At 46.8% G+C, this 27431-nt stretch overlaps 1 protein-coding gene across 1 annotated transcript in view; it reads left to right on the forward strand.

Annotated features, from left to right (window-relative positions):
- Positions 1-27431, forward strand: part of ELP4 (elongator acetyltransferase complex subunit 4) — a 1051499-nt gene that overhangs the window by 432286 nt on the left and 591782 nt on the right. The window contains exon 6 of the mRNA XM_069223479.1: positions 24215-24299. Coding sequence (XP_069079580.1) covers positions 24215-24299 — 85 coding nt within the window. The remainder of the gene's footprint in view (positions 1-24214; positions 24300-27431) is intronic.

Below are 27431 nucleotides of genomic sequence, written 5' to 3' on the forward strand. Positions count from 1 at the left end.
ATCAATTCCACCTACGTGGAAAGAGGCAGCGATAGTGCCTATTTAAAAAAAAAGTAATCCAAGCCATCCGGCCAATTAATCTGCTGGACAACCTGCAGAAGATTATCTGTGAGCAGACTTTAGACCGGTTGTTGGAGTGGATTGAGGAGAGTGATGCCATCTCAAATCTGCAGGCAGGATTTAGGCCATCCACCAGCGCTGTAACCAGGTCTATAGATTTCTACACATCAATTGGAAGACTGTAGATGTTGGTGGGGGAAGGTGGGATATGTTTGTTGCTTTTATTGACCTTCATGCAGCTTTTGATGTAGTCCCAATAAGGAAGTTATGGAGTGCTCTCTAAGTGATAGGGGTCCTGTCAGAATTACTTGGCCTCATTGTTCGCCTTCACAAGGGCACATTTGCACAGGTTAGGTATGGCAATAAGCGTGAGTTAACTGATCCAGTTAAAGTTAAGAAGTGGGGGATGCCTGGCACCCACACTTTATCTTTTGTACATTAATAACTGTATAGGATACCTAAGCAGTTGTGTTAACGACTCCCCCATCTTGGCAGGACAAAACAAATACCAGGGCTGTTTTATGGTTCCTTTTATTAGCTAAGACTAGGACGGGTCTTCAGAATCTAGCTTTTGTGCCTGCTTTTTTTTTTCTTTTTATTAAATTTCATACCACAAAAACACAAAGAATAACAGGCTGTGAACCCAGCAGGGACAAACCCATGCACGATATGTGTTGTTATATAATTTCACTCCAGGACATATACACATAAGAAGCTTATACATAAATAAGCGTCTCACATAAAGAGCAGTAACGTGGGTTATAGGAGGATGACGTACGTTATGCCCCGTTTTCACGGAGAGGTGAAAGAGTCAATCATCGGCGATGTCTCTGGTCCAGATATCCCCACATTATTGGCAGCAGGGAGCTCACAGGCAGAATCGTTCAGTATCTCGGAGTCATTCAGGGTCGACAAGTGATCCCTCAAAGGCTGCTATATGTCCTTTGGGCGCGAAGCTGGTGGCTGCAGAGAGGCATATATCTCGCTAGCTGTATCACAGTATCTGAGACTCCAGAGCAGCGTCCCGGAACTCCAATGTAGAGCTATTTCATACCTCACCAGGAAAAGGGCTATGGCTGCAAAGCATTGAAGAGGTTTAGCAATACTCTCCACGTACCCCAGCAGAGCCATCAGGGGGTCAGAAGTAACAGCGGTACCCAGCATAGATGCCAATGTAAGAAAAACATTCCTCCAAAATTCCGCCACATCACCACATGACCATGTTAAATGAGCCAAGTCTGTATTTTCTGCTTTACATTTCAGACATGCAGAGGATCGGGATGGGTCTATTTATGTTAAAGCATTAGGTGTCACATAGATTCTATGTAGAAACAGTCGGACCGTATCTTATCGGACAGCTGATGCCCTCAATCCACCTCACAGGCCTCCCGCACCCTCATATCCTGAACTGGGAGACGCACAAGGGATGCGCGGAAACCAAGGCAGCACTGGAGTCTGCTGTTATAATTAGCGTGAGAGGTGAGAAGTCAGAGGGCACTACTGGGTAAGTAGGCAAAAGCACCCACAGTGTGCTCTGCAAACGTCGGAGGACAAAATGATCCATGTATGTGGCGGATTCAAAACAACTGTCCTCGGTTCATGAGAATATATGATCTTGTGGGAAGAGATCACCCATAGTGGAAAGCTGAAGGGAGCACAGTGTATGTTGCACCAGCTTCTCCTCTGTAAGGGGGAGCCATGGATTGTTGCCCAGCGGGAGTGCCACTGAGTATAACAAGTGACAAGACAGAAGGCGGGCCAGTCGACGCCAAGCCCAGAATGTCGTGGCCACCAGCTGGACATCTGCAGGATCCAATAGATAGCCGAGCTGTAACAGCGATTGTAATCGGATAGAGAACACAGAACCCCTTTCTGGTATTGTATATGGTAGCGGGGGATCCGGATGATACCAATAGTATGCCTAGTGGCATTGGGCAGCTGGTAGTATAACTGAAAATGGGGCACCCGAAAGCCCCCACGCTCATACAGAAGTTTCGGTACTTCCCAACGCACACGGGGGCCCTTCCTGGCCCAAATCAACCACATCAAAGAACTCTGTAAAGTAGTGAAAAATGTATTGGTGAGTAGGATCGGTATGTTAACAAAGAGATATAGAAAACGCGGAAGTACCACCATTTGAATTAATGCAGTGCAGCTAGCCATTGATAAGGGGAGGCGGATCCAGCAGTCTATCTGCATATTTAGTCCTTCCACTGCAGGTCCATAATTTAGTCTGAGTATGTGCTCCTTCTCCCGATGTATATGGATACCCAGATACTTAACCTGGTCCTCACGCCAGGAGAGAGGGAACTCAAAGTTCACTGGGATAGTAACCTCTGAGAGAGGAAACAGCTCGGGCTTATGCCAGTTAATTCACAAACCAGAGAAATCACCAAACCGAGCAATCACCGGGCTCAGATTGGTGACGAGGTGGCGGAGAAACAAGAGGATGTAATCCGCATATAAGGAGACCAATAAAGGTCCGGTCGAATTGCAATCCTCTGTGTATGTGTTTTTCCTGAAGGTGTCGTACCAAAGGGTCCATCGCAATTATGAAAAGGAAGGGGGACAGGGGGCACCCTTGCCGAGTTCCCCTAGTGATGGGAAAGGCATGTGACAGTGTAACATTAACTTGAATACGGGGAATAAGAGAGGAGTACAGCAGCATTATCAAAGAGACTAAGCCCCAGGGCATACCAAGTTTACGGAGAGTGGCTTCTAAAAAGGGCTACTGTAAAGAATCAAAAGACTTCTCAGTGTCCAGTAAGGCAATGCGAAGACTGTACGCAAATTCAGCGACGTAGAGCTGTAAAGCACAAATCCCGATTGAGCTGGTGAGATTATCTGGTCCAGCAATAGAGACAGCCGGTTAGCCGCCATCTTTGGCAGAATTTTAATATCACAATTCAGAAGTGACAGAGGTTGGTATGAGCCACAGAGGGTGGGGTCCTTGTCTGGTTTTAACCGCAAAGTGACCACAGCCTCCCGGAGCATGTGCGGGAACACTCCCTCATCCAAGGCATCCTGGTACACGTCTAGAAGGTGGGGGGGGCCAAGCTGTGTTTATATGCCTTATAAAAGACATCCGTAAATCCCTCTGTACCTGGCGACTTAGAGCCATTTAATGAATCAATGGCCAGCGTAACCTCCTCTGTGAAGGGTTCACTTAGATACTGCTGCGGTGGCGAACTCAGCCACACCATGGCCACCTCTTCCAGATACCACAGCATTTCGGGGGAGCAGCTCTGTACATGGGTGGTGTGAAGTTGCTTATAATAATTAAATAATAGTGTCTGTACCTCAGAGGGCATTGAGGTCTTCAAGCCGCAGGGCTCTTGCAGCTCAGGGATATAAGAGATCGACCTGGGGGATGCATAAGGCATGCTAAGGTGCGGCTGGGCCTCTCGCCCTCACCATAACGGCGTGCCCTGGCATATTTACCCAAGAAGTTGGCCTTGCATTCTGCCAAGTCCCGAAATGTGTCCAGCAATTTAGCTCGGGAAAGCAGATCTGACCCCTCTGCTAGTGCAGCATCAATACAGCTAATAAGTTTGCGGGACACCTGAGTGCTTAGCTATAGTGATCCTCTAATGCAGGCCTTGAACGTCTCCCATAGTGTAGCTTTACATATAAATGAAGCCACGTTAATGGCAAAAGTAGTACTCTGTAATAGCGGTGCAGAGATCCGAGCGAAACACCTCATCCTGTAGGGCCATAGCCAGGAAGTGCCAAGGGTGTTAAAAAAAGTCTGGGCAAGGGATGCATAGCTCGAATCGGACTGGGGAGTGGTATGAAAGAGTCAGAGCAAGGTGGAAGACAGAGCGAAGCCAGGGCAATGTCTGTGGTGACACAAGCCAAAAATCAATGCGGGTCCAGGTATCATGAGGGACAGAATAGAATGTATAGAGTAGTGCGGCAGTGGGCGACATTCGCCAGGTGTCCCGCAAGAAGTGGGTACGGCATATATTACGTAATACTTTCAAAGATTGGGGTTTAAAGTCACCCCCAAGTATCAGGTGGCCTATGGGTTCCCTGTCTGTGTGCATTTGGAGCGTGGAGAAGAAGTCTGGGTTGTCTATATTAGGGGCATATATATTAAGTAGTGACATCCTTTGGCCGGCCAGCATGCCACGCACCAAAATGAATCTGCCCTTCCGGTCTGCAATAATATGCTGATGATGGTACATCACAAGAAGAAATAGGTGGAAAATGCCACAATGCTCGCACATCAACACATGTATTGGTACAATGTCCATACACAGCAGTCCTTTAGCACATCAAGTAATGAAAATGAGATGGGTGCCAACCCGGCAGGGCACCTGCCGCCCAAGGCGTCCAAAAAACTGCTGACTGGGGAATAGTCAGTGGTTACGTAGAATGTATACAAAAGGGCCAGGGCACACTAAAAACGGTTCTGTGTGGTTGATCCAAGTGTTCGTTCAATCAGAGTCGAAGTCCAAAACATGGATGAAACTAGACATTTATTAACAGGATGAATAGGTGTGGTCAATATTCAGGTCAAAGACCACATGTATCACAATCAATCCAAAATACAGCCTTCAGCCGACACGTGTTTCGTCTCCTAGACTTTATCAAGGCTGTGGGATAGATGGACAATATATACATATTGGTATGATAGTACAATGACTAGTTAAAGATATGAAACCACGATTTGTTTGTGTGGGGCTCAGGGGGGCCTGGGGCAGTGAGGAAGAAATCACCAGCGCCAAGGGTCAATGCTCTAGTATCCAGGCCCGTCCCCCCAGAACCAAGTATCGCACACCTGCTTCACCAGCTGTAGCAAGTTATTAATTTGTTTTTTTAAAACAAATTTTATTGAAATTTGAGTTCAACACTTACAGTCATACAGATATGATAAAATGACGACAGTCCTTTGCCGCATGTTGCTAAAGCTAACCTCATAGTATATTACATAATATTGCTTGTTATCATTTGGTCATTACAACAGTGGAAGTTAACCCAGGATGGCGTATGTTAGTCTCTTCTCACCTCCTTCAATGGTGGTAGCTCGTCAGATGTATATATGTGGAGGAAGGATGTAAGCATAGTGCCTATATCGTCAGGACACTATAGCAAATAGTGGATTACCCCGCTCAACTTATAATTATCCCCAACTCCCTAACCCCGCCAGTCCTGCCCTATGAAGGAGTATCATGTTGCCCCTGTGATCGTGTGCATTTTGGGAGTCATGCTGGTGTCCGTATCTATTGTTTCCAATCACTACTCTGTCTGCCACATTAATTCCCCTGTAGATGTGGAAGTGTATGATTTCATCAACTAATGGGTGTGGTGGCTGGTTCAATACCATCCGTGCAAGGAACCTAGTACCCTTCTTGTAGTGCAGTAGTGATCTGCTCCCAGGCCTCCTTCATCTCGTAGGAGCCTCTTCCCCACCCAAGCTCCGCATGTGTTGCTAATTTTTCACTGTCCACCCATTTCTTGAGCTCTCTCTTCCAACCCTGAGGGCTGAGGCTGGTCGGGCTTTTCCAGTTCTTCGTCAGCTCTCTTTTAGCTAAGATATATGCAAGGTCTTGGAATCTGCTAGTCTCCCTGTTCTTGGGAGTGTGAGGGAACCAGGGTAGCAGGCAACGGGCAGGTGAGCATGCAATGTCGTGCTCTATGATATCTGCCACTTCTGTCAACACCGTGTCCCAGAGAGTCCCCAGCCGGGGACAGGACAAGAGCATGTGAATAAAGTCTGCCGCCTCTACTCCACACAGGGGGCATTTCGCGTCCAACACGCGAAAGTGGTCTCGTAGTCTCTGCGGAGTAAGATAGGACCTATGTAACACATAGAATTGAATTAGCTGAAATCTAGCGTTTCTGGAAATTTTTGGCATCCTCTCCAGTATCCGGCCCCAGTCCCATTCTGTTATCTGAGTCCGCAGATCCGTCTCCTACTCATCAAGAGGGCTCTGTGCCCCCGTACGAATTACCCTTTAGAGCCCGGTAACTACTTTGTGTGCCATCCGAAGTCAGCAGTAAGGCACTAGGAGGATCAGAAGAGGGTTCCGCATTGCCCGCCTTCCAGTGCATCCTGATAGTGCGTATGAGTGCTCGATGCAGCAGGAAGTGGCCCCGTGATAGGTCATGTTCCCGTCAAAAGTCTTCGAAGGGCAGAAGGCTGCCTTCCTTGTACAGGTCCCCCATCTGTATGGCTCCTGCATCCTCCCAAGTCATTAGTCCCCCCCAGTCTCCTGCCCGAGGCAGCCATCGAAGCCAAGCCATTTGTATCTCAGGGGTATAAGGCGTGGATAGCCCTGTTTTTTGGAGGCAGCGCCTCCAGCATCGACGGAGAACAGCAATCTCAGGAGCTAGAGCCGGACTCACGCCAGTGTGGTTGAAAAATATTCCCGCAAGTTCCGAAGTGAGGGGAACCACCGAACCGTCAGTCTCCAAACTGGACCTGCGCTCCGCCACCCAACGGACCAGCCATTGAAACTGGGCTGCCAAATAATAGGCCTCGAAGTCGGGAACCGCCAGCCCCCCCATGCTCAAGGTTGCTTCAAAGTGATCAATGCCACTCTGCGTCTGCCCCCTCCCCATATGAACGCCGTGATTATTGAATCCAGTTCCTTGAACACCACCATCGGCACCCATATCGGCAGAACCGCAAAGTAGTACAAAAGCTGCGGCAGTGCCACCATTTTAATAAGCGCAATCCTCCCGGCCACGAAAGCAGAAGTGAGCCCCCAGAAGCCGATACTAGATTTCAGAGTCCTAACGGCTCCTCCTATATTGCCCTCTAATATGTCAGATTGGGAGTGATACACGCGAACACCCAAGTAAGGAATACACCGAGGCTCCCACGTCACATTGCCCAGCTTGGTCGTGGGGTCGCAGCCCGCCGCCAGTGGGAACAAGAACGACTTTTGCCAGTTGACTTTCAGGCCTGTCAATTGGCCAAATAGCGCCAATAGAGCCTGGGCTCCTTCTTTCTCCGGACCAGTGTTCTGCAGAAACAAGAGCAGGTCGTCTGCATAGAGTGCTATTACATGGTGTTGAGTACCCTGTACCAACCCCCGATACCAGGTGGGCGGCTCTAGCCTGGGCAGCCAAAGGCTCCATTGCCAAGGCAAATAACAACAGCAAAAGGGGACAGCCCAGCCTAGTGCCCCTTTCCACAGAGTACTTCTCCGATATGATTGTCCCTGTCCTAACCCTTGCCTTGGGATCTGTGTACAACAGCTTCGTCCATCCGATGAAGCCCTCTCCCAGACCCATGTGGGCGAGGACTGCATATAGGTAATCCCATTCCAAACTGTCAAATGCCTTCTCTATATTGCAAGCACTGCTGACGTGGGCAAGAGTGGGGCGAAGGTATCTTTAATTTGGAGCACTCGCCTTATGTTCTGGGCAGTATTCCTAGTGGGAATGAATCCCGCCTGGTCAGGATGGACTAATTTTGTCATATGCTGTAGTAATCTTGCTGCCAGTATTCGGCTTGGTAATTTATAATCTGAGTTTAGCATGGATAGGGGTCGATAAACCCTGCTATAGTCGGGCGGCTTACCCTGTTTAGGCAGTGGAACTATCAGAGCTTCTTTTGTAGAGTTTGGGAGATGTCCTGTTGCATGCGCTTCATTGTACAATTGCATTAGCTTAGGGGCAAGTTCCTGCACGTATGTAGTGTAAAACTCAATGGGCAGACCGTCCATTCCTGGGGTTTTTCCCCGAGCCAACCCTGTTATGGCTGCTCTAATTTCAGATGTCTCAATGTCATTCCCCAGAGCGTTGCACTCCGCATCACTGAGGGTTTGGTGTGGCAGTGTTGTCAGGAAGTCTCTTATCTCGGCCCCCACCCAGTGTGATGCGCTGGCATATAGGGTTAGTATAGTATTCGAGGAAGTGATGATTGATGTCGGCCTGGTGGTAGAGCTTAACTCCCTAGGAGGTAGTAATCTCTAAGATAGGGGACCCACGTTTAGCAGGGTTGGCCAGCCACGCCAGCAGCGCTCCTGCCTTATCTCTTTCTGCATGCGCCCCGCCACATATTTTTTTATAATCAAAGCATCGGAGCGTCTCTGTGTATTCCTCAACTCTCTCCCTGGCCTCCCGCTCCTTCCTCTGTAACTCCGGGCAGCTCGGGTTCGGTCTCTCTAATGAACGGAGCACCCTTTCAGCTAAGTCAATATCCCACAGTAAGGTCTTCTTAATCCCCATAGATGTCGATATACAGCAGCCTCGCACCACCACCTTGAATGCCTCCCACAATGTCTGGGGGCAGGGGGCCATGGGTTCTTTATCCTCAAAGTAACGAATAATGTGCCCTCTTATTTGTTCATGAAATGAGGGGTCTTCGAGGGAATCTGGTTTGAGTTGCCACATGGGTATACGTGAGATGGCCATTGTCCATGACAGGTGCAATAGTAGGTGGTTATGATTGGAAATTGTTTTCACAAGTATTCTGCTCCTCGTGTCTGGGTGTGTACCTCTGGGGTGCATAAGAAAGTGCTGAGCAGCACATGTAGGTCATGCACAGCGGGGTAGTAAGAGTAGTCCCTTGTAAGTGGGTTGAGAGTTCTCCTGGAGTCTAACAGTTGCCACTCAGTTTGCCATTCTAGGAACTTTTTAGCTAGTACGTTTACTGAAGAGTCACTCAGTGGCAGGTGGGATCTATCAAGTCCAGGGTTGGCCACACAGTTAAAATACCCCCCAATCAACTCCGCTTGCATCATGTGGTGTGCTAACGTGTTTGACAATTGACCAAAAAACGTGCTTTGATCTATGTTAGGTGCATACACATTTATCAGCGCTATAGCCCGTCCTCCCAGTCGGCCAGTGACCACGACAAAGCACCCATTAGGATCTGTCAGTGTATTGGTCATTTGAAATGGTACTCCCGCCCTTATCCAGATTAAAGTGCCCCTTGCGTATGCTGAGTAGGTTGTATAGAATAATTGGCCCCTCCATCTCCTTTGCAGCGCCACGCCCTCTGCTGCTGTTAAGTGGGCCTCCTGCAGCATTGCTATATGAGCCCCCCCTTCTACATAAATAGCAGTATGCTTTATAACGTTTAGCCATGTTGTGCATGCCCCTTATATTCCAAGAAATCACTTTATATTTTTGTGGATCACCCATTAGAGACAATCAACATCTGAGCGATCCCTCTCCCTCTCCCTTTAGATTGAAGCCTCATGTTGTCACAAATAAGTGTCGTAGGTTTCCTACAGTTGTGGCAATTGGCGGGTCCCATGATAACAAACTTAAACTCCTTCAACTCCCCTTCCCCAGGACAGGAGTCAAAACAAATCCCAATCCAAACCATTACAAACCAAAGTCAAAGCTTGAAGGGTGGGTGAAGGTGACGCTCCAGCCATGTAGAGCTCTCGGCCCTGGGTAGACTTTGATAACTTTCTGCAAACCTCATTTCTCGGTTGCTTGTTAGAACTTTGTGGCTTCGTTGCTCCTTGTCCCCAGAATGTTCGTTGGCATTTGGTCACCCTATCATATTATGTCCTCTGATGATGTTCTTGGCGTCACTACTGGAATTTCTAGGCTTGTAGTCGCCGAGCATTTAGACTCTGCATCTGAGTCCGATCCTCTTACACCTTTCAGTGTCCCCGTGGAGCGTGGGCTGTTGGACCCCCCACTCAAGGAGGCCACTGCCTCCGTAGCCTGCTGCCTTTCTTCGCGGGCCTCCTCTGAGGTGGGCGCTGTTCGACCCCCCCTCCTGGGTCCTCCAGACCTGCGTCGTCTTCTCCTGGGCCTGTGGGCCTGGGGTGCCCCCTCACCCATGAGGCCCCCCCACTCATCCAGCCAGGTCCTCGCCTCCTGGGGTGTGCAAAAGAATTGTGCTCCGCAGCTGACTGCCACTCTCAGTGTGGAGGGGAGCAGTATAGCATACTGGACATTTAACAGTCGTAGTTGTTTCTTGACCTCCAAGTAAGTTGCTCTCTGCCTCTGTACTTCGTGAGAGAAGTCGGGGAAAATTCAGACTAAGCTGTTCTCCTCTCTTAGTTCCCCAGCTTTTCTGGCCAGTGCCAGAATATGGTCGCAATCTTTATAGTGCAGTAGGCGGGCTACCACTGGCCGCGGCGCAGCTCCCGGGGTAGAGCCCGTGCAGGCATCCTTTGCGCTCTTGCAAAGGCAAAGAAGTGCGAGAGTCCCTCTGGTGCCACAGTTTCAGATATCCAGCGCTCCAGGTACTCAGGTAGGTCTTGTTGCTCAATTCTTTCGGGAAGGCCCACTACTCGGATATTGTTCCTCCTGGACCTGTTTCCTGCGTCCTCAGCGCGGACATCTAATGTCTCTACTTGTTTCTCCAGGTTAGTGATCTGATTTTCTGCCGTCTCCACCTTAGGTCTAAGTTCCTCCATTGTTCTTTCTGTAGTCGCCACCCGCTCTGTGCGGCGAAGTTGGTCCTCTCGTAGTAGGCCCAGGTCCACTGCTAGCGAGTCAATATTGGATTCAAGGCTTTCCCTGGAGTATGTGATCACCTGCATTACATCTCCCAGTGAGGGTCCCCAGCCGGGTCCCCAGCGCCCATAGATTGCTCTGTAGTGGCAGGAGGGGATATAAGGTAGCACTGTTGTGTGTTGGGGACGCAGCCATCTCTTTTTTCCTGCCAGTTTTGCCCATCATGTGGCGGTGTATTGGTGCGCGTCTCTGGACCTGCCGGTGGCGGTCTCTACCACCAGTGTCCGCTATTCAGGTCGGTCCCCGCCCTCCGCAACATGCAGCTGTTCCGCGGTCGCAGCCCCGAGCCCCTCAGCGCGGTCGGGGTGCTCTGCTATCTCTGTCCCCTCAGCCCCCTCGTGGTCTTCAGGGAGAGGGACCCCTCAGCAATCCAGCTCTCTCGCTTACCGCGTCCCTCGCCCAGAAGGGGAGTTCTCGCTCCCGCCATGTAAGGAGGGGAGAAGGGGGGGCTCCGGAGCAGTTCACCACCTCCACCAGTCTGATGTTGTTGGCCAGTGGTAATTCAGGCCTCGCCCTTCGTGCCCGACACTCTGCTCACCACAGTCCTCGGGCCCCTATATTTCCCGGCCCCAGAGCCGCCAGGTCGGCAGTGAGGATCGCTTTGTCCGGCGGGGGTCACTCCGCCACAAATCAGGAAGGGGGACTCCCCAACAATCCAGCTCTGTTGCTCGCCTCGCCCAGTAGGCGAGTTCCCGCTCCTGCTGTGTAAGTAGGGGAGGGGGGCCTCCAGAGCAGTTCACTGCCTCCACCAGTCTGATGCGGTCGACACGCGGTAATTCAGGCCTCGCCCTTCGTGCCCGGCACTCTGCTCACCTCAGACCTCTGGCCCCGAAATTTCCCAGCACCGCCAGGTCGGAGTGAGGATCGCGTTGTCCGGCAGAAGTCACTCCGCCACATATCAGTCCCTGTAGACCTCGCACGGCTCAGGGCTCAGCAGCCTCGACGCACCCGCCAATTTAGGGTCAGGCGGTGCGATATTGTTCTCCGTCTCCTCAATCCAGGCAAGATATTTGTAAATCGGAGATCCCGGGCCAGAGCTCTTCCTCGAGGCTGCTCACTCCATGAGCGCCAAGCCACTCCCCCCGTAGCAAGTTACTAATTAGTAGTGTACTGTTGTGGCCTGCCTCTCACTGAGCCAACTCCATGAGGCCTCCAATGCATCAGGCCTAGCCCGACACAGCAGGCCCCCCGCAGCGGCCGGCAGGGGGGAACGAGGGCCGGGCATGCCGGCAAGCCACAGCACAGCTGCTCCTTTAAAGTGCTCCTCTGCGGGGTGGTGGAGTGGGGCACGCCGATCGGGAAGGCCCAGCAAGGTCCACGGCCCGGCGACAGGATCCTGACCAACTCCCAACAGACCAAAACTGGAAGAAAATTATGGGGATCGGCGGTCAGGTGGCAACCGCTATTTCTTGAGCCGCACTGTGTGCCTCGGCCGACCTGCACCTCAGGCCTGCCCGCAGCCCCTGTTGCTGTGGGGCCTCTGAAGTGCAAGGCTGGCGTGCAAAGTGCTGCAGGCCCTGGGGCACTACAGGCCCCAGCACTCACTATAGTGGTGCCACCGCTTCCCCTCAGCCCTCCTGTAGCCACACCCACCACATTACCAGCCGCATCTGTGGTTCGATCCGATAGAGTTCTAACGTTGCATTGCCATCTTGGTCGCCACTCCCCCTAGCTTTTGTGCCTTCAGTGAGGATTTTGGGTTGGAGGTCAATGCAGCGAAAACAAACCTGATGATTTGATTACTTGGGTGTTGGATTAGCAGATTTGGGCTCTTGGGGCCCGCAAATAGTGAAAAGCTTGCACGCCATTAATTACAGAGGGGGTGCGAATGGCAGGATGGCTAAAAAAAAAGCTCATTACTTTCCAGTTAATCCCGCACTGGACATATATAAATTGCAGGTGAGGGGAGCAGCCTTATATGGGGATGAGTTGTGGGGGCATTGTAATTTAAATACACTTGGTTTAAAAGAAAACAACTTCGTTAGGAACATTACTGGCCTGGGGAGAAGTACCCCTTTGTTGCCCCTTAGACTCGACCTTGGAATTTATCCTATAAAAGATCTGGCAATTCTAAGAACATTGCTTGACTGGATCTGCATATGGAGAATGAAGAACTGCAGAAGTACAGGGCGGGCCTTAGTGAAATACTAGGGCGGGCGCGAGCAGTCGAGAAGATAGGCTGGCTGAGGAATTTGAGGACCGCTTGGGCAACGCTAGGTTTTTCAGAATTCTGAGCGAATCCTGAAGTAGTTCCACAGAATGCTATGTCCATTGTAAAGCAGAAATTCTGGGAGAAGGTTTCCTCTTGGATTGTCCAGTCTAGCGATATAGATTCATTGATTAGCGGTTTCCTTCAATTTAAACACAAACCTGCAGCAGAGCATTTTCTGTATGTCATTAGACCATTCCGTGCCTGACTCTTGTTTCTACAGTTCAGGTATGGCGTTTTGCCTATAGTTGCCTTCACTGCTCATTGGGCCTCCCACCCTGTAGAGGGTGACAAAAAGTGCAAACTGTGCAATATGGTTGATGAAACAGACGAGCATCTGCTCTTTTTTGTTCTAGATATGTCGTTCCAAGGCGAAGGTGGATTGTTCCCCTTTGTAAAAATCTTTTTATATCAGGCTGAGCTTCTGCCCTAATAATTTGTAAGAGTTATTCTTTAACAGTGATAGTGGCAGCTGTTTCCATTTTTTATACGCAGCCTGGACTTTTAGGCAGAAAGAACTGCTGTCATTAAATTTAAGTTTTGCAGGGGATCTTACAAAAGATAGGCTGCCACAAGTCAATTTTTCGGGGGTTTAATATATATATATCATGTGCTGCTATTACGTTTCTGAACTTTTGATGTTTTTATTCTATTTTGTACTAGGAATTTGTAAGAAGGTTTTTATTATATTTTTATTGAATTGTTGTTAATGGTTTGTATTTATGTGTGACAATCAAATTATTTATTTTGAGCAGTCAATAAACTTTGAAACCTTCCTTGGTTATGGACAGTTCATCTTCTACATTTTTTTAGTTTTTGAAATTCAGTATCACCAACAAAAGTTTGCGTGTTTGTCTTCCACAATTGAGTTGAAAGGATGTCTTTGAAGATAAGCATGCCTTTTTCAGCATTAGTGGCAGCAATAATCTGTTCAGTGGATAGGGCTACTGACGTACTGGACCTCGCAATTAATTTAATTTACTCCTTAGCCGTTTTGGATGTTGCATTGTGACGATGTAACAGTACTTGTGAAAAGTAAACAGCAGAGTTCTGATCTTTACCAAGTTTGTATACAACTGCATAGTCATGCTCTTGCAGTTTCAACCCTCACCTCTCAGTGTGCGGGGCATCTTGGCTTTCGGGTTTCCAAAAATAGTGAGCAGTGCTTGGTGGTCAGTAAGGATAGCGAAACATTTTCTGTGTAGAAATGCATGAAAATGCTTACAGGCCCACACTACACCCAGTCTCTCCTCGGGCTGAGAATAGACATGTTCCGTGTCAGACAGGCTTTAACTGGCATATGCTAAAATGCATTTGGCTGACCATTATGTTGAGCAAGGATTGGCCCACCGGGCTCGTATCTACTATGATCTCAGTATGTAACTTATGGTCAAAATCATCTCAGTGGCGTTCTCAATAGCATGTTTTATTCTTTTGAAGCTTTGATCACATTCAGGCGACCACTGGAAAGGGACATTTTGTTTTGTCAAGTCTCTTAATGGGGCACTCACTGTAGCAAAGTAACAAATGTACCTTGAGCACCAACTGGCCATGCCAAAATAATCTTGCAGCTTGGTGACATCTTGTGGGGGGCAATCATCGACAGTGCTTGGACCTTATCTGTGTTAGGAGTCATTCCTTCATCAGAGAATGTGCCCAAAGAATTTAAGTTTATTTTTGTGAAACTTGTACTTTGCTGCGTTCAATGTAAGACCTGCATCAGCAAGTAACTGGCACACTTGTGTAAGAGCCTTGCCATGCGCCTCTTGTGTTGCTCCAAATACCAGTATGTCATCTCTGCATTTGACAGCATGCATGACAGGTTGAATTATTCGCCGTATAACATCCTAATAGATTTCCTCAGCTGACAAAACTACAAAACTCACTCTTTTGTATCTGAACAAAACAACATGAGTTGAAAAAGTAGTGCTGTGCCTTCAGTTTTCTTCCAACTCAAGTTCACGTTATCCCTTGTTCAGGTCAAGACGGGAAAAGACTTTAGCGCCTTTTAGTTGCATCATCATGTCCCTTATGTATGGACCAGGATGTTGTTCTCTCTCGATTGCTTTGTTGGCCTGACGCATATTAACACAGATGCACATTGCAATTCCACTGTCCTTTTTCGGCACCACCATTATGGACGAAACTCATAGCGCAGGACCGGTGGAGAGCTCATTGATGTCCTGCTTCAACAGCAGTTTTAGTTGTTTCCCAACAGCTTCTTGCAATTGGAAAGAGACTAAATGGTGCTGCTGAGCAACAGGGTGAAAATCCTCATTAATGTGAAGTTGCACTTTCATTGTCTTGAGCCTTTCTAGGCCATGAAACAGCAATGGAAACTAACTTGGAATTTCAGATTGGGTTTGAAGGTTGTAATTGAGAGGTATCAGTCCCATGTCATCAGCAGTGGCAAAACTGAGCAGGTACGCACTAGACGAAGTTCCTCGAAGTATGTGAATTGGCGCTTGCACTGAGATTGCTTTATATTGCATTGTTGCTGTGAATGACCCTTGACTAACAGTTTGGAGTCAGCCTAAGTGTATAGTTTCATGTTTTATGAGTTGAGGCATGGCACAGGTGACAGGCTTTTAAACTTCTCGACTGTCATGATGTTAATTAACGCACCTCTGTCTATGATAACGGTTATTGGGCAACCATTGACTTTTATTGTAATCTTGGGGCAATGTCCTAATGAATTCAATTGTTTCGTCTGGTGGTTTGCCTTTGTCTTTTGTTCTTCCTTGCAAACGGCCAAACCAAAATGCACCTGTCGTTCCTTGGTCGACATCATCATGGCACCTCGATCTTCTTCAGTGGTGCTTGATAAGAACATTAAAGAGCCTTCATAGGTTTAGCTTGAGAAATATCAACTTTGTCTGGTCTCTGCTTGTTGTAACTGCTGCTGCAGTTCGGTCTTCTGGAATCATCTGACATCCATTATCTCTTCTCCCTGTGACGTATTTGGTTTCTCTTTTGCATTGCAAACCGCATCGCATTGCAAACCGTTATGAAGTATTTTTCTTTCCTGCACCCTCTACATGTTTGTCCTATGGCTGGACATCTTAGTTCATGGAGAAATGAAAACCCACATTGGAAATACAACTTTTTCTTCTTTGAAGACGCTGACTGGTATGCGTCTACCTTGTATTTGTGCTTGTTTTTCATAACCAACGCTGATTCATTTCACTGTTCCAGCTTCCATGTCAGCAGCTTGTTGATCAGCCCTTTAAACAGCTCTTGCAGCCATTACTATTTTCATTAGTCTGAGTGTCTTTCTCAACGTACTTCCTCTGAAAGAGTTTGAAAGACAGCCATTAATAACTCTGAGGCATATGACTTCATCATCATTAAATTCATTAAACTTGCAGTGTTTGATAAGCACATAAAGTCTTTCAAAAATGCATCTATCGTTTCACCAGCTTGCTGTCTTGCTTGATTGAAAATATACCTTTCATAGTCTACGTTTGGCATCGGGTTGAACTTGGAGCCTAAGCTTCTTTGGCCTGATGGTACAATATTGCATAAGTCTGTAAGTTTTCTTCAGCACTTCTTTTACTCCATCACCTGTAAGAGTCTTTAAATACTTAATGCTTTTCTTGTCATCTGCTTCTCCTAGTGCTGCTGTAGAGTCATGGAACATCTCGATCCATTCGGTCCATATGGTGCCAATATTTTGCTTTTTGGCAGTGTCGAATGGCGGTGTTGGTTTCAGAAACACAGCTGCATTGTACTTCACATTCTTTTCTACAGCCATACAGAAAATTTGCTATTCTGATGGCGTTCGGTGCACTGGATGCCACTCGCCGCTGTGCACTCATCGGCTTCTCAACCCGTTTCAAAGTTGTGTGGCACTTAATTCACTCTTGCTGGTAAGTACGTTTGTACCTGGTTATCACTGCCTTTAGTGTTTGCTTTGCATGGATGATGGCTGCGTGTTAGGACGTAGTATTTCTTCTTTCAGCCTTATCTCATTCCGGTGTGCTTTTCTAATACGCTCCTCCGCAGGGCCTTTCACTTCTTTGATGGCCAAATATGGGCTGGAGCCAAGCCTCGACACTACACAAGCCAACTTCAAATTGCTTCTTGTCAATTTGGGTGTGTGTGGCACACAGAAGCACTTTGCTGTATCATTGCAAACTCTCAGGGAGAGCATTCTTGTTTCTTAGGGGCACAGATCCCCTACTTGTCGCCAATGGTAGTGTCCTCCCCGGCCTAGGAACATGTAAATAATCACCCCACACATGGAGCTCTGTAACAGGCGTCTTTATTCCGCAGCATACAATCACACAATACTCTCAGATCATGGCATAATAATTAATAACCACACATTAACGCCTCCCCACCTAGTTGCGCAATTCTTCTATTGAGTCTGCCTAGAACCGCAAGGGTCCTAACCCACAAAGTCTCACAACATTCCATTATCCACAAATCACGTTTTGGGAATAGACCTTGCCCTCTGTCCATTAACTTTAAACTTTTATTTCCAACTCATCAGTCACTGTGTAACACATCTGCCAACTCTGAGAGGCACTTCCTCTGGAGATTGAAATTGAGGCAGACCTGCTCAAACTATCTAAATAAAGGTCTAAAACACATACATTAACATGCACTAAGATTCATAAATACCTTGATCTGCAAATCCAAATATTGTGAATCAGGATTTGCATTTTACAAACACAATAGGCGACCCCCCATCCCTCCCTCCCATTCTTTCCCCATCTGCCTTTCTCCCCCTTCAGTTTGTTGCTGCGCAGTCACCATCGAGCCGCATAAGAAATAGGTTGATTCACATCCGGGGACTTGCTCAAGGGATTGCTAGGCTACGCCGCTCCTCCTTCCCCCCAGACCGAGGACAAGGCGCAGAATGTTCTGGGGGGGTGAACAGGAAGCGCAGCTGTGAGACTTAAGAGTTGTTTAAAATTATGAATCCTGTTTATAGCCCTGGGTCTTCAGGAGTTCCTTATGCCGGTGCCAAAGGACTTGGCTAGCCTGGAACTCTGAGGGACTACATGTCCCAGTCTGCTTTGAGGGCCCAGGAGGCGGCCATCTTGTGAGCATCAGCATCCACTTGATCACACCAACGAGTGCTATATAGCGCGTGGGGGCACTTTGCTATGCGGGACACGCCTGGGCAAACCCCTGGCCAAGGGCGGGCCCGTCCAAGCCCGTCCACGCCCGGAGGAGGCTGGGCTGGGCCACCTCCCTAACATTCTTCTTTAAAAAGGCACTTTGACTTAGCCACTACTGTGTCTGCTTGCAGGAGTATTATTGAGCAGCTATTCATTAACTATAAGCATATGGGCAAAAGGAAGGCAATGGAGGGTGGGGCAGGGGTGGTGTCAAAAACCAAGCGGAAAAGGCAAAAGCATATAGTCAATAATTGTGTTATGGACAGAACTGACAACCTTCTTGATGAATGTGAAGGAATTTTAAACTCCTCCCTCTCCCCCCCGGATAGTAGCCCCACCAGAATTGGGGGAGAGTTCTCGCCTGCTAGGAAGGACGCTGGCCATAAAAAAATTGCTGACATATTTGTAAAACGCGGCCAACAGGCCAAAACCTCCACAGGCCAGGGGGAGGGGAGGGATGTCATCAGCCACGCCTCCCAATATCGGCGGATAAGCCTTCAGCTAATCCCAGCGACCCTATCCAGTGCATTGACCGCTTCACCCCTAATAAACATCTTTGACTCTCAGGACGACCTAGATCAATGCACTAGGGTGGGTGGGTTAGCAGATGTAGATGCAAATAAGCACTCAGCCCAGTCAGATGCACAGCACATGCTATGCATACAAGATCTAAAAAGGAAGGTATCCGAATTAAAGTCTATGGTTAATTCCTTAATTGCGGTAGTTAAGCAGTTAATTTCTCCAGACACAGCGACTTCCTTAAATCACTATTGCAATCCAACACCATACCACTTAGGTACCACAATGAAGTTGCCCACAACGCAAGCAAATGGTTGTGCTGACCAATCCTTAGCTAATGCCAAGATAAAGGAATCTGATTAGCTCACCTCCCACATTAGTTTAATCGCAGGGAATGCACTGGATGCCTGCTATCCAATTACAAAACCTAGGAGCAATATTGTCCCTAAGTACACAGCTAAACCCATCATTGACCGACCCCAATCCACAAGGACTGTTCTAATGGTAAATGTTCCTAAGCTACACCCATTGGCACCCAGAGAAGGGGAAGATTTTATCAGAAACAAGGCAATTCATTGGATTTGCCATATAAGAGGCTGTTACTCTGTAATCCACGAGGACATAATTGATGCAGTAAGAAGGCCCGACCCTGGCACACACTTTGACATCTTACAGTTGACATTCAGGGATAGGAGTATGGTGGACAACCTGGTGGCCCTAGATGCAAGGACAAGTGCTCCAGAGCAATCCTGTATCCAGTTTAAATATCCTAGCTCACCTGCACATTGTATGGCCCGCCCTATCCATGGCCCATCATTCAAACCATCTGCTCTTAGCGAGAATGATTGACTTAGAGTATCACTTGAATCACCCGTTGAGCCTCCCCCTGACTCACATGAAACAATTGTCCCCGGTCTGGCTGTAGCCCCCAGCACTGCCCCTGCAAGCGCCCACGATCTTCCTCTGTATAGACCCCACCAGTCCACCTCTGATCTATTGCACGGCCATGACAACATTGCACATTCTTTCCCCCGTGACTCACACTCATTACAGACAGCAAAGTACGAGAATACCGCACCTAGGACCAGGTCAGGTCCCATAGATGCTTACTATAACTCAAATCTGCATCAACTGGACAACAGTGAGGATGATCCCTCTCCTTCTAACCGACCTCACTTGCTAAACCCACCCTTGGCAACCAAATCCTCAAATACATCAGTAGACAGAGTTGTCCATTCAACCACTGGGGTATCTATGCGAAAGGGTTGGAGGGGGGGCGGGTTTCCAAAACCCTCTCCACCCTGGAAACTTTTCTGCAAAACTGTCCCCGACATTACAAATGCATTGTGGCAGGTGACTTTAAAGTCACATTTGAACCTCTCGACTAGGATGATCTTGGGTCCACTCATGAGGAGGACCAGGCATGGGCTATCCCTGCCCTGGATATCCCGCCCATCAAAAGGCGGTCCCAAGTCAGATGTAAAGGGCTGTCACACATACAACAAAGTTAACCACACCAGTAGAATCGACTATTGTCTAGTCGACGTAAGATTATGGCCTTTGGTGATTGACATGATGATTGTCGAGAGATCAGAAAGTGACCATAATCCTCTTTCAGCCCACTTGTTAGCTTTGAGCAGCCACCTGCCTATAATTAACAACTCAGCTAAAGCACCAAAGGGGATTAGTTTGGTCAATGACAAACGCCACCTTAAGTGGAACCAGGTTCTGGCTCGACCAACACTCATTGACATTGCCAATGACACCTTAAGGACCGCATTGACGTCCCTAGAGGGGGGTTCTATATACACTAATGAGGAAGTAAGCATAACTCACATTACATCTTTCAAGGGTATTGCGGCCCTCTTCTCAGCTGATGCAGGCCCTGATAGTAAGAGGTCTAAGGGTAGGCATCGCTGGTTTAATAGAGTATCACTTCTCAAGCAAGCACTTAATCCAAGCCATTAAATCCAAGGATGTAAAAGCAATTAGCCCAACCAGAAAATCTAACAAATCTGGCATTAACAAAGCTAAATGTGAACAAGATGAGATGTGGTGGGCTGCACTTAGTGACGCTGCTCAAGAGAGGAACTGCAGCACATTTTGGTCCCTGGCAGCGTGCAGCCCAGCAAATAGCGATCTGCACATTACAACTAATATCGCACCAAAGGACTGGGTAGATCACTTCAGTGGGTTATATTCTTACAACCATGATAGTTCTACTGCTCGACAGAAGGACACTTGCTCATCTATCACTCTCACACCTACCCCTCCAGTGTTGCAACTATTTTCCCAAGTGGGCATAGCATACTCCTTAGGCTCCCTACAGCGTGTCAGGGCACCTGGTGCGGATGGTGTCCCAGCAGATCTATTCTTAACCGACATAGCTATCTGGTCAAGATATATTACCATCCTAGCGAATGCAATAGCATCTGGGGCACCAATCCCAGAGTCTTGGAAGGGGGCCATCATTATCCCCATTTTTAAAAAGGGCGACAGAAGCCTCCCCATCGATTATAGGCCTATTAGCCTAATAGACTGTGTGCAGAAAGTGTTTTGTCATTGCCTTCTGGGTAAAATTCAAGACTGGATGGAAGAACGCGATATTCTTAGTCCCCTCCAGGCAGGTTTTTGAAAATAAATATCTACCATTGAGCAAGCCCTTAGGTTCCTGCTCTAATACTGGAAAACCGTTTTTATTGGCAAAGGGAACTTGTACGTTGCTTTTGTGGACTTGAAATCCGCATTCGATTTAGTACCCCGTAAAAAGCTGTGGGAAGTTCTTTCCCTAATGGGAATACCTGAGCACATTCTTGTTTTACTAACTCGGCTCCACGAGGGGAACTATGCATGTGTCTAGTGAGATGATAGTGGGCAGTTAACTGACAGAATTCAGGTGTCAAGGCGTGTGCGGCAAGGGTGTGTCCTTGCCCCCTCCCAGTTCTCCCTGTACATAAATTATATCGTCCCCTCTTTACTTAAATTGGAGGCTGATGCTCCATCACTAGGCACACAGAAAATTCCGGTTCTACTCTTTGCAGACGATACATTGCTGATATCCAAGACCCCAAGTGGATTACATAAACTCCTTGTGTGTTTTGAGGAATTTTGCTCCACAAGGGGACTTGAAATCAATGCCTCTAAAACTAAACTGATGACACTCAGTCCACACAGATCATTTAGAGGAAAGTTCACTCTTGAGGGAATTCCACTTGAAAAGGTTGACACTTTTAGCTACTTGGACATAATGCTAACAGAAAAAATGCTTTGGAATTCCCATATTGCAAAGCATGCACTCAAGCTAAAGCAAATGACGGGGGCCTTAATAAAGGACTTTAACCTTTCATATACCAAACCAATACGCCTGCGATCCGGATATATGAAACCAATGCAGTAAGCTCAGCCCTTTATGGGGCTGAACTCTGGGGCTATGCCAAAGCCCAAGAAATAAAGGTGTCTGAAAATAACTTCTTACGGAATCTAGTGTCCCTCCCGTCGAGTACTCCACTGTTTCCCGTTTTTAAAGACCTATGCATGAAACGCATTGACCACAAAGCCCGCCTACGCCCCCTCTTGTATTGGCGGCGCCTTTGGACCACCCCGGAGCTCACCTCCTTTACTACAGCCCTGCAGGTCATCCTAGAAGCTGACCATTCCCATAGTATCCCCTGGCTTAGATACATCAAGGGGTTACTTTATTCGCTTGGGCTCCGAGAACTGTGGGATTCCCCAACCACTACTTCATTTCCCTCCCAAAATGATCTTAAAAAACAGTATTGGCAAATGGCAGACTCTGAAGACACGAGGGTTGCTCTTCACTCTACACTATCATGTGACTTCACTAACCTAAAAGAGACATGCAAATACGAGGATTTCTGCGACATAATCACGGTGCCAAGAGAGAGGAAGTTGTACTTCCAGTTCCGTATTGGCACTGTGCCATTAAAGCTATTCACTAGTCGCTGGTCACATGACGAAACAGCAATCTGCCCAGCGTGTAAAGCCCCCATTGAAAACCTCCCCCACGTCCTATTTGTCTGCCCTGCATACACTGCTCCACGCAGGAAATGGTTGACCCCGGCTTGTAGACAGCTGGGAATGTGCAGGTCCGACTTAGCTCTTCAACTTCTTAGATCAGACACTCGACCTATGTTAGTGATTGCTGTGGCCAAATTCCTTGGGGCAAGCTGGATTGCCAGAGGGAAGTTTTTAACCAATATAATGGTGTTAGCAAGAATGTTAGACTTACCCCGGGAGCGCATTCAATCTTTACTTTTATTTAAATTCTTATTCCTATTTAATTTTATCATTTTATTCGTATACATGTACTGTACATATTTTATACACATATTTTATTTAATTCTGTGTAATTATTTATTGTTGCTGTGCTTTTGTGGCCCTTGTAGCCGAAATAAAATTCTTTGACTGACTGATAATCTGTTATTTAAATCACTCTTTCATCTAATGTGCTGTTGTAGAACATCATTGCTCATGGGCTTCCTTAATCTACTAGGCTGGCATTATATCTTTAGGCATTATTTTTACAGAGAAGTTAGTCTTGAGTATAGATCATGCAAAACATAATGGGAGGAATGCTTTGAAATAGTCTAACCACTGGCATTCACTTAACCCACTTTATCGATTGAGTAGTTGGGACAAGACCCACACCTTAACTCCCATTTAACGTTGTTCCCAAGAAAGGAAAAAACAACTTGCCTTCATTGAAGCTAAGACCTGCATGACCCTATTCTGCCTATTTGCAAACTACACTTTTAGTATTCAAGTCCATTACATACTTTTTCCTTTGGTCATGATAACAGATTTCCAATTATCTCTGTGTCAGTAGGTCCTTGATTTTCCACCCCTGTCCTTGGTTTATGAAATCTTACTTTCTGGGAGTTGTAACCTTAACTTTATTCAGTTGAACCAATTGGAATGAGAGAACTAATTATGAATGGCCTAGGATGGGAAACATGATGCCCTGCAGACACAGGCTGATTGTACACCTACATAGATATCCTAAATATCCAAGGTTAATCGTCAAATATGTTAGCTGCTGAGATAGGAATGAGAGTAGGTATTCAATCTCCAACTGTAAGTTTTTCCCAGGCTTTTAAGAGGTCCTCTGAGTCTTTCTTCATCATGTGTGTGGCTCTCTTTTGAGAGCAGTATGCTTTTACAAATACGTTACTCTTGTTCGGCCACCTTGAAAGTTCTGCCTGCGATTATTTTCTAGAAACATTTTACTGGTATTGTGAAACAGATTTACCTTTAGAAAGGTTATCTTTTGAAAATGAGGGTGGAATATGCAATCCTTAAATACTAATTGAACAAGATTATTTCCATAGTCCTTATTTCTTAAGTGTTGTTTTTAATAACAACAATTCTACATTCCGTACTACCCTATGGTTGATAAAATGGGCTTTGCTAATCACCGAGGAGCTGCTGAAACCAGCGCCCTGCACACTGATCAGGTGTACTTGAAATCTCAGTTAATTAACTGTGTTCATTATCTGTGATTACTGTTGAAGGGCTGAGGTGGGTTCATCGTTGATGTTGTTTCATTAGATCATTAATTTTCCAAGAGCTAAGTGAGCTCGACATCATTAAGCCAGCTCGGTCTCTGCAGAGTTTGCCCTTCATATGGTTTCAATCCACCAGCCTCGTTAGCACCAGGCGTCACAAATAATGCCCTGTATATCCCGAATCTTGCCTTTTTCTTGTGTGAGCTGCTGTGCTCCCAGGATCATCGGTGGACTTATGGCGCTAAATATCCTCAAAGTGCTCCTGTGAACATTTTTTGCATTTGAGTCTCAAGTATGAAAAGCTAACCTTTCTGCCTCTCCTCTCCCCACAGCGAGATGACCCCTGGTTACAGTCGGCTCCTTCGGGCCATCCAGAGCTATATTCAGAAGGAAGGGTTTGACGGCTCCTGTCCCCAGGTACGCAGCGCCTTCAGTGACTTCTGTAATCATGTTACCAAAGCTGTTTTCCAGCACTCTCTGGAGGGTGCACCTGAAAGGCCTCGGAATCACCAAAGGTGAAGACGCTGTTTGCTTGCACCGAGGAAGTAAACAAGCAGGGTTGTCTGCAAATGCTCGGCCAGTGCTGCTGACCTCTTGTAGCCTTCTGCTGCTACATATTTATAGGCTCCCCATGAGGACGTCCATTTTGAAAGAAGGCTCCTTTCACTTGACACTTCATGGGGAACCCGTATGGTTTTATAGCCGGAACTGGTTGTGTAGGTTTGTTGGATGTGGTCATTGGAAAGACAGGTTGTGTAAGTATTACTGTATGTATTTATTTTCAGGAGAGTACTTTAACAGGGGCATCTTTTTAAAGATAAAAATATTACCTTCAGGCAGAGGTTAGTAGCCAGTCATTCGCTCACTGAGCAGGTTCGCCTTAGAGGTGTGGCAACTTCCAGACCATCTTCTGACTGACAAGTACGATTTATTTCCTAATAATGTTCATTTTCCTAACAATTGTGGAGGCAAAGACATCATTCTAATAGGAGCACGTAGGTAAAGGTACGCTTTAACTTTCAACAGAAGCCCAGTTAAACACAAAAACATCACCGGCTTCAATAAACTTCATTACTCAGGATCGCTGCCTTGAACATGTTACTTGTGACAAGGTAACACCTATCCGAGTATATTTCTCTTAACACTTTGGCTTTTCCTCTTTCTTTCTATGATGGCGTAACTACTTCATCCAAAGACGTCATTTCATCTCCTTCGTGATTATGTTGACGTTTCCCCCCATTCTCGTGAAACAGTGTACTTTGGGTGTGTTTCTAGAAAAAAAAAACACACATTAACCTTTACAAATACTGCGATATAGACATCAGATTTATCACCGAACTACATAGGTATGATACTCCTTGTCTTTGTGAAGAGAATTGTGACATTTTCTCAGGACAGCTACGAAAATCAACATCATTCTGTATAAAGAATCAGTGGTAAACACTATACTTTTTTTTTAACTCCCTAAGGCTGTATTGTTAATTGGCCCTAAATAAATAAAGGGTGACATGCAGGTGCTGCAGACTAGTTCACAGCTTCCAGAATATCCTTCAGTTTAGCTCCTGCTACCCACTAGTTTTTAGTTCATGGCTCCGCTTCTCAAATGTGCGCAACTTAGGTGCCAGGTTTCCTAGGTACAAGCCTGACGTGTTGTTCCAGTCAAGATCTTTTCCTTTGAATGCTGAGGCTTGCTGTCCTGTTTTGTAATGGAACAATCAAGACTACAAAGCAAAAACCTGGACTGGAACAGCACATCACGCGTGGACCTGAGAGACTTGGCAGGGCTGCGCAAATCACATTAGTATCAATGCCTGATAGCTGCATTAGCCATTTCATTCACCCTTCCAGATCACGTGACATTAAGGTTCGTGTCTGAGGTTTCCTTGGAGCAAACAGCAACTGAAATTGTTCATCGTGGCTGACGTCTCTCGTTTGATGAATGTTGTTCTTGATGCAATGTCACATATCTGGGTTTTGTCCACAAAAGGTTTAAAACACAATTGTGATGTTAGTTTCAATCCATCTTGCATAGGTCAGCATGTCACCAACCAATGTGGGTAAAAAAAAACTTGCCTATCATCAAGGAATATGGCACAATAGTATCGTAAACTTAACTGAACTCCGTTTTTTCTTAGATTCATATTTATAAGAAACTATTTTAGAAACAGGTGAGGGAATCCTTACTGGTTTGTGGCGTTATCAGTCTGTAGACCACTGGCAATTGCCCCACCAGTTTGCCATGAATCACATCTTCAAAAAGAACAGATGATGGACGGAATGCTGAACAATGTAAACATTCATCCAAGTCGCAAAGATCTGGATTTAATCCATTGTTTATTTTGCTCACCACGCCACCCCAGTTTAGACCCACCCATATGCAAATCAGTCTTGACCCTGCTCCCATGGGAACAGTCCAGCCCGAATTGCCAACCCAGGTCCTCCTTGGACTGGAAACAAGCATCCTAGGACCAGTTCCAGGGTATCACCCTTCATCAGCCAGGCTAGCTTGAATCCAGTGGTGCAGTGAGCACGGGTCCCACGGCTGGGCATACCCTTCCCACAAAGGGCGACGAATGCAAGAACATATGATGGACGGAATGCTGAACAATGCAAACATTCAGCGTCCTGCTTGTTTCTGGTTCAGGGCAGACCTGGCCTGTCAGTTCGGGCTGGACTGTTGCCATGGGGAAAAGAGTCAACACTGATTTGCATATGGCTGTGTCCAAACCGGAATGGAATGGCATGGCATGCAAAAAAAATGATGGATTAAACCCAGGTCTGTGACTGGGGGGTGAATGTTTGATTTTTTTCTGCATTCTGTTTATCATCTTTTATTTTTGCATGAATTACATCTTGGCCTGCTGTGGTCTGCAGATTAATGTGCCTCTGCCTTTATGATTCGCTGAAAATGTATAACTTGAATGAAATCTGCTGAAATGGGATGACAGTTCTGTTAATCAGTTAGTCCCTGTTCTCTTTGGTGCCTGTAATATTCTGTGGTACAAGCTGCTTAGGTTTCTTGTAGACGGGAGGAGGCTGAGATTAAATATCACTTTTCAAGACCATTGTCTCTTGAAATCCTTCAAGTGGCGGCTGTAGTGTTCTATATGCTACTTTTAAACGTCTTGGGTCCTTTGTAGTGAAGCTGCACAGGAACATCCCACAATAACTCGAATGCAATAGCAAGCAACACATTTGTGGGCCACCATGATGTGATCATTAACACTGACTTTTGAGCCTCCTGACATTTGACACTTTTATGCTACTCATCTGAAAAAGAGGTGATTCTTAGCTTATGTTTTTGTTACAATTTATTCAAAAGGTTAAAGGAACTACATCCACTGTTGTCGCCCCTGGGCCTCGTTGTAAACTGAAAAAGACATATACTGGTCTCCTCAGTCAAAATGCAAATATTTTCCTTAGGAATGGTCCCCAAATATTCTTCAGATATTGTCAGTTCTGTAATTATGCATCTAGTAGTTTGTACACGGTGAAAGCACTTTTCAGATACAGCATTTCAGGAATGCAGTCAGTGTGGTTTTAATGAGA

This window comes from Pleurodeles waltl, chromosome 3_1, assembly GCF_031143425.1.
Source record: "Pleurodeles waltl isolate 20211129_DDA chromosome 3_1, aPleWal1.hap1.20221129, whole genome shotgun sequence".
In the NCBI taxonomy this organism is placed as follows: Eukaryota; Metazoa; Chordata; class Amphibia; order Caudata; family Salamandridae; genus Pleurodeles; species Pleurodeles waltl.